The sequence below is a fragment of the Echinococcus granulosus genome (assembly GCF_000524195.1).
Source record: "Echinococcus granulosus chromosome Unknown EG_S00248, whole genome shotgun sequence".
NCBI classification, from domain to species: Eukaryota; Metazoa; Platyhelminthes; class Cestoda; order Cyclophyllidea; family Taeniidae; genus Echinococcus; species Echinococcus granulosus.
In genome coordinates, this window is record NW_020170628.1 from 48,307 (window position 1) to 56,430 (window position 8,124).

The 8,124-nt window shown below is 36.2% G+C and overlaps 1 protein-coding gene across 1 annotated transcript; it reads right to left on the reverse strand. All coding sequences in view use genetic code 11, as the record gives it.

Annotated features, from left to right (window-relative positions):
- Nucleotides 1-4,346: 4,346 nt before the first annotated feature.
- On the reverse strand, nucleotides 4,347-5,450 carry EGR_10665 (hypothetical protein; the record flags this gene model as incomplete). The annotated part of the gene is made up of 2 exons (XM_024499914.1): nucleotides 4,347-4,454; nucleotides 5,412-5,450. 2 exons carry the CDS (start codon nucleotides 5,448-5,450, stop codon nucleotides 4,347-4,349), a joined length of 147 nt encoding a protein of 48 aa, XP_024345677.1.
- Between the last annotated feature and the right edge of the window lie 2,674 nt (nucleotides 5,451-8,124).

Sequence of the window (8,124 nt, forward strand, 5' to 3'; positions counted from 1 at the left end):
GGTGGGCTTGATTGTCATCCAATTGTGAGCTTCATCGATATTCAAATCTTCTAAAATGTCATTCAGTGTTGGTACCTTCAGTATAATACACTTTACACAAATTGCATCTACTTACTGCAACTTGGGCTGTTAGAGCTTACAACGCTTCCATTCCACGAGCACAGTAGGGTATTTCCTTTCCTAAATTGAATCTGGCAAGAGCAATTAAGCGAAATTTAACAAAATTCATATTTATTATTTGGTTATAACAACTTACTAAGCAAAAACAAAATTACGTCATTTTCGCTTGAAATTGGGCATTCAGACAAGAAAATTTCAGTAGTCTTGTAGGGTGAAACTAATTAGGAGCTTACGTGACTAGTTTGCTTGGTTCCAAATACTGCAAATTCAATTTGAACTTGACTTTCTCCTTTGAGAAATCGATAAAGAGGCATCGATGGCGCCACAACCACGTCACCTAAAGATTATTTGAAAGTTATCAGGCCACAATTTGTACAATTCAGTAGTAAGAGCAGGCCGACCAAATAAGCAGTGTGTTATACACTCCAGATAACACTGGATTTCATTCAAATTTAACACTTTTACGAATACATGCTCGAATAATTAACTATATTGCTTTCCACTTTAACAAACAATTCTGACGCCTTAAATCTTGTTCTTACCATATTACTATGTTTAACCTAATGCATTCAAATGTTGTACTATGGATATTATTACCTTCTTTCGGAGTAGGGAATTGACATTTTGAAGCAAAGTACACTGTGTATGACACTGTATTGTCATATACTCTAAGGATCTTGTATTCCGAGGCCCTGTTTAGTGTAATCGTCAGAAGACCTTGAAAAAAACATTATGAGTGATGAATGTGATGTAAAATAAGGTATGCCATTACTATAGTGGACTTCATGTACCTTGGGAATACGAGCATGGCTGACCTAGGATGACTCCGTTTGATTTACACATCCCAGTTTCGATAGTCACTGGAAGTGTCGTGCCATTAAAGGCGTCGATGTTGCCTATCTTGAATAGGAACAGATGAACAGGTTGGGTTAAAATGCCTTTGTAAGGGACAAAGCGACACAGATAAAGTGGATAAAATACCAAACAAAACTTTTTCAGAGGATGAAGATAGGCTCTAGCTATGCAACAAGAAGGAGGCGATTACGTAACGACATCAACAATTTTGTTAATTGTAGTGCTGATACCCCTATTTTGATAGGTCCAAGATCATTTTAAGTCATTCACACCTTCCTCTTCCAAGTATATGGTAAGTTAGGTGGCACTATTTGGATGTGTTCTGTCTGTATCTGATGGAAATGACTAACACATGTATGTAAACTCGTAAGCAGGGATAAACTCTAAATAAAATGAATGACTCTTGCGGCCCTTAAAACGCAAAATAACAGATATTTACCTTTTTTTGAAGGGTGGACTGCATGCGAGCATGCGCCATCAAAACGTCAAGCCTTTAATCATCTGTCAGCAAATACCTACTTATGTGGTCCAACTACGGAACAGTAATTGAGGACAACGGAACGACATTATGCTCTATCACTTACGGGATATTCATGTACCCTGAACTTCATCGGTCCGACTTTCCCTGTGGTATCAGTGATAACACGAGAGCCCCACAGATCATTACCAGCCTCTCCACCTAAAAATCGAAATTTAGCGCCCTGATAAATCGAATACTAAAGTCCTTTACTGATCTGCAAAGGACACTTTTATAATCCTGATGAAATCAAACAAGCAGGAAATCAGGCGTGGAGGATGGAAACCATTATAATTCTGCTACATCAGCACATGTTAAAGTGTAAACCTACGGACAAATAATTGTAGAAGTAAGATAAAGAAGAAAGTTTTAACCATTATCACAAATGTCAACCCTACCAGTAGATGCTTAAATATTCTCTTCAGATGGACCAATGGGTAATGCGATTGGCGCTTCTACTCCCTTTCCCCAATACGATTTACTGAATCTAAGACGCTGAATTCCCACACTGCAGAAAATTCTTTATAAATTGATATGGTTTTTGTGCATTTTCTCTACTCATCTTACAGTTTTATTGAAATTATTTGGCCTGCATGCTGGAATAGATAACGTTTAAAAAGGCTGATGCATTTATTGTGCATAGAAAGTAAATTGAACGAAACATGTTTTAAAAACACCTCATTACTCTGTTAATAACTTCCGTGAATAGAGCATGGTTTAAAAAATAAGGCATAAACTTTTTTCATTGGATTTACTCGTAGTAAAATTGGGAAAATTTTAAATATATAGGAAGTAAGATAAGCTCTTCCTCTATTACAATTCTCAAAAGCATCAGAACACTTGATTGGTTTCTGTCAGCTTAGAATTTCTCCTGTGGCAACACCCGTGTTAAACTATAATTAATGGTTGAAAAGTGAATGCTAAAATCAACTGACTAAACATGTTTACATTTAGTAATTGGGTTCCTTAAATTCTGCCTTTTTAAGTTCAGGTAGTTGTAAGCACAGCGAAAGAAGAAATATGATGTCTCCTATTTAACCATCACGCTCATGAGGTCTCGTGCATTCGACAAGTCGTCTGCGCTGTCCGAATGATGCACTACAGCCGTGAAAGTTCCATTTTATAATACCATATGTAAACGCAATTGTGAAAAATTAAAACAGCATTCCATTCCTCCCTTAAATTATAAACCTTAAATAAATGAAAATATAGACCTTTCGAGTACTCGAATTATAAAACTTGCAAAAATGATCACTTCTGTTGATCCGTACAACTCATTTTAAAGGGTCGCCATTCATTTGCAATCAAACTAATCAATTTTAAATAAATAGGTTCAATTTGCTACCACTCTGGCATTTGTTTAGTATTAATGGCACTTACTACTAGAGATGTTGAACATAATCAGCAGTCCGTCTGGACAAATTTAGTCTACTTGCATTTTTCTTTAGACATTAATCATAAACGATACATGCTATTATTTGATAACAGTTTAGTTGTCATTAGTAGCCCTAATGTATTTGGTAATATTTGATCTTCCATGCATTCCCAGGACATGATTATTTGACATACAAATATCCATGCGACAAGGAAAATGTTAAGTCATATTGCTCACCATTTAGCTGAAATTAAAACAGTTGTATGGAAAATTGCTGCACTTTTCCCCACACCGCCTTCGCGGTGTACGCTAACTCTGCAAAATGAAAGCTGAATATGCCTATGTGAGATGGTTAGTCATTCGCCTTCCGTGGCAGTTTGCTGTAACCTGACGCTGCTTTGCTGTAAATATCGACGCTGGGGAACCATTTGAAAAAACATCACTGCCTCATGCCACCCGATGAGACCTGAGAATGCCAATTCCAATTGAAGAACATGGTTTAGTATCATTTGTAGTCGGTGGTGACCTCCCCCTTCCGGGAGGCAAGCTTCCTGTCACCGACCTTTGACTAAATATAACTGTTTTTCAGCAAATAACTTTATAAATGAACCGCCTATGCAATGCTTCTGCCATTTTTTGAGGACAAGTAGGATTGCATGTATAGAAAGTTGCTCCATTGGGGTACAACGTTTAAGCGGTGTGGATGAAAATTAGTCTTTGTATTATTTGAAATTGATAAAGAACCAAAAGCTCACCATCTTCTCTGCTGAAAATCTTATATGCGTAATGATGAATGATGGATTGACAAAAAATCTAAGAAATTCTAACAATAACACGGGTTCCAGAACACAGGTAAGAAAACTACAGGCAGTCCGTAGTAGTTACAGGAAAATACACTTTATATCAAATTGATTTTAAAGCTTGCACAATAGTACATATGAGGCCTGCTTTCGCCAGCATTGACAACAATTTGAAGGTTTTTAACCTTGTTTTTAATGAATGCTTTTGATAAAATGGTTTTATTCTAATCTTTATTCATTGAAAGAATAATCAAACTCATTGTGACAGACAATGCGCAAGATAATTTGTGACATGTGATCCAGTTAAGAATTGAAAATGTTTCAAATCAGCCAAGTGGACATATTATTATAAGGCATTCAAGTACCTCTCGATACTACAGATCAGTTATCTAAAATGTATGTATTAAAGTGTAACTAAGTAAATTTGGCTTCTTTATAGATATACACGTCAAAAGTTAAATAGAGCTTACAACGCTTCCATTCCACGAGCACAGTAGGGTATTTCCTTTCCTAAATTGAATCTGGCAAGAGCAATTAAGCGAAATTTAACAAAATTCATATTTATTATTTGGTTATAACAACTTACTAAGCAAAAACAAAATTACGTCATTTTCGCTTGAAATTGGGCATTCAGACAAGAAAATTTCAGTAGTCTTGTAGGGTGAAACTAATTAGGAGCTTACGTGACTAGTTTGCTTGGTTCCAAATACTGCAAATTCAATTTGAACTTGACTTTCTCCTTTGAGAAATCGATAAAGAGGCATCGATGGCGCCACAACCACGTCACCTAAAGATTATTTGAAAGTTATCAGGCCACAATTTGTACAATTCAGTAGTAAGAGCAGGCCGACCAAATAAGCAGTGTGTTATACACTCCAGATAACACTGGATTTCATTCAAATTTAACACTTTTACGAATACATGCTCGAATAATTAACTATATTGCTTTCCACTTTAACAAACAATTCTGACGCCTTAAATCTTGTTCTTACCATATTACTATGTTTAACCTAATGCATTCAAATGTTGTACTATGGATATTATTACCTTCTTTCGGAGTAGGGAATTGACATTTTGAAGCAAAGTACACTGTGTATGACACTGTATTGTCATATACTCTAAGGATCTTGTATTCCGAGGCCCTGTTTAGTGTAATCGTCAGAAGACCTTGAAAAAAACATTATGAGTGATGAATGTGATGTAAAATAAGGTATGCCATTACTATAGTGGACTTCATGTACCTTGGGAATACGAGCATGGCTGACCTAGGATGACTCCGTTTGATTTACACATCCCAGTTTCGATAGTCACTGGAAGTGTCGTGCCATTAAAGGCGTCGATGTTGCCTATCTTGAATAGGAACAGATGAACAGGTTGGGTTAAAATGCCTTTGTAAGGGACAAAGCGACACAGATAAAGTGGATAAAATACCAAACAAAACTTTTTCAGAGGATGAAGATAGGCTCTAGCTATGCAACAAGAAGGAGGCGATTACGTAACGACATCAACAATTTTGTTAATTGTAGTGCTGATACCCCTATTTTGATAGGTCCAAGATCATTTTAAGTCATTCACACCTTCCTCTTCCAAGTATATGGTAAGTTAGGTGGCACTATTTGGATGTGTTCTGTCTGTATCTGATGGAAATGACTAACACATGTATGTAAACTCGTAAGCAGGGATAAACTCTAAATAAAATGAATGACTCTTGCGGCCCTTAAAACGCAAAATAACAGATATTTACCTTTTTTTGAAGGGTGGACTGCATGCGAGCATGCGCCATCAAAACGTCAAGCCTTTAATCATCTGTCAGCAAATACCTACTTATGTGGTCCAACTACGGAACAGTAATTGAGGACAACGGAACGACATTATGCTCTATCACTTACGGGATATTCATGTACCCTGAACTTCATCGGTCCGACTTTCCCTGTGGTATCAGTGATAACACGAGAGCCCCACAGATCATTACCAGCCTCTCCACCTAAAAATCGAAATTTAGCGCCCTGATAAATCGAATACTAAAGTCCTTTACTGATCTGCAAAGGACACTTTTATAATCCTGATGAAATCAAACAAGCAGGAAATCAGGCGTGGAGGATGGAAACCATTATAATTCTGCTACATCAGCACATGTTAAAGTGTAAACCTACGGACAAATAATTGTAGAAGTAAGATAAAGAAGAAAGTTTTAACCATTATCACAAATGTCAACCCTACCAGTAGATGCTTAAATATTCTCTTCAGATGGACCAATGGGTAATGCGATTGGCGCTTCTACTCCCTTTCCCCAATACGATTTACTGAATCTAAGACGCTGAATTCCCACACTGCAGAAAATTCTTTATAAATTGATATGGTTTTTGTGCATTTTCTCTACTCATCTTACAGTTTTATTGAAATTATTTGGCCTGCATGCTGGAATAGATAACGTTTAAAAAGGCTGATGCATTTATTGTGCATAGAAAGTAAATTGAACGAAACATGTTTTAAAAACACCTCATTACTCTGTTAATAACTTCCGTGAATAGAGCATGGTTTAAAAAATAAGGCATAAACTTTTTTCATTGGATTTACTCGTAGTAAAATTGGGAAAATTTTAAATATATAGGAAGTAAGATAAGCTCTTCCTCTATTACAATTCTCAAAAGCATCAGAACACTTGATTGGTTTCTGTCAGCTTAGAATTTCTCCTGTGGCAACACCCGTGTTAAACTATAATTAATGGTTGAAAAGTGAATGCTAAAATCAACTGACTAAACATGTTTACATTTAGTAATTGGGTTCCTTAAATTCTGCCTTTTTAAGTTCAGGTAGTTGTAAGCACAGCGAAAGAAGAAATATGATGTCTCCTATTTAACCATCACGCTCATGAGGTCTCGTGCATTCGACAAGTCGTCTGCGCTGTCCGAATGATGCACTACAGCCGTGAAAGTTCCATTTTATAATACCATATGTAAACGCAATTGTGAAAAATTAAAACAGCATTCCATTCCTCCCTTAAATTATAAACCTTAAATAAATGAAAATATAGACCTTTCGAGTACTCGAATTATAAAACTTGCAAAAATGATCACTTCTGTTGATCCGTACAACTCATTTTAAAGGGTCGCCATTCATTTGCAATCAAACTAATCAATTTTAAATAAATAGGTTCAATTTGCTACCACTCTGGCATTTGTTTAGTATTAATGGCACTTACTACTAGAGATGTTGAACATAATCAGCAGTCCGTCTGGACAAATTTAGTCTACTTGCATTTTTCTTTAGACATTAATCATAAACGATACATGCTATTATTTGATAACAGTTTAGTTGTCATTAGTAGCCCTAATGTATTTGGTAATATTTGATCTTCCATGCATTCCCAGGACATGATTATTTGACATACAAATATCCATGCGACAAGGAAAATGTTAAGTCATATTGCTCACCATTTAGCTGAAATTAAAACAGTTGTATGGAAAATTGCTGCACTTTTCCCCACACCGCCTTCGCGGTGTACGCTAACTCTGCAAAATGAAAGCTGAATATGCCTATGTGAGATGGTTAGTCATTCGCCTTCCGTGGCAGTTTGCTGTAACCTGACGCTGCTTTGCTGTAAATATCGACGCTGGGGAACCATTTGAAAAAACATCACTGCCTCATGCCACCCGATGAGACCTGAGAATGCCAATTCCAATTGAAGAACATGGTTTAGTATCATTTGTAGTCGGTGGTGACCTCCCCCTTCCGGGAGGCAAGCTTCCTGTCACCGACCTTTGACTAAATATAACTGTTTTTCAGCAAATAACTTTATAAATGAACCGCCTATGCAATGCTTCTGCCATTTTTTGAGGACAAGTAGGATTGCATGTATAGAAAGTTGCTCCATTGGGGTACAACGTTTAAGCGGTGTGGATGAAAATTAGTCTTTGTATTATTTGAAATTGATAAAGAACCAAAAGCTCACCATCTTCTCTGCTGAAAATCTTATATGCGTAATGATGAATGATGGATTGACAAAAAATCTAAGAAATTCTAACAATAACACGGGTTCCAGAACACAGGTAAGAAAACTACAGGCAGTCCGTAGTAGTTACAGGAAAATACACTTTATATCAAATTGATTTTAAAGCTTGCACAATAGTACATATGAGGCCTGCTTTCGCCAGCATTGACAACAATTTGAAGGTTTTTAACCTTGTTTTTAATGAATGCTTTTGATAAAATGGTTTTATTCTAATCTTTATTCATTGAAAGAATAATCAAACTCATTGTGACAGACAATGCGCAAGATAATTTGTGACATGTGATCCAGTTAAGAATTGAAAATGTTTCAAATCAGCCAAGTGGACATATTATTATAAGGCATTCAAGTACCTCTCGATACTACAGATCAGTTATCTAAAATGTATGTATTAAAGTGTAACTAAGTAAATTTGGCTTCTTTATAGATATACACGTCAAAAGTTAAA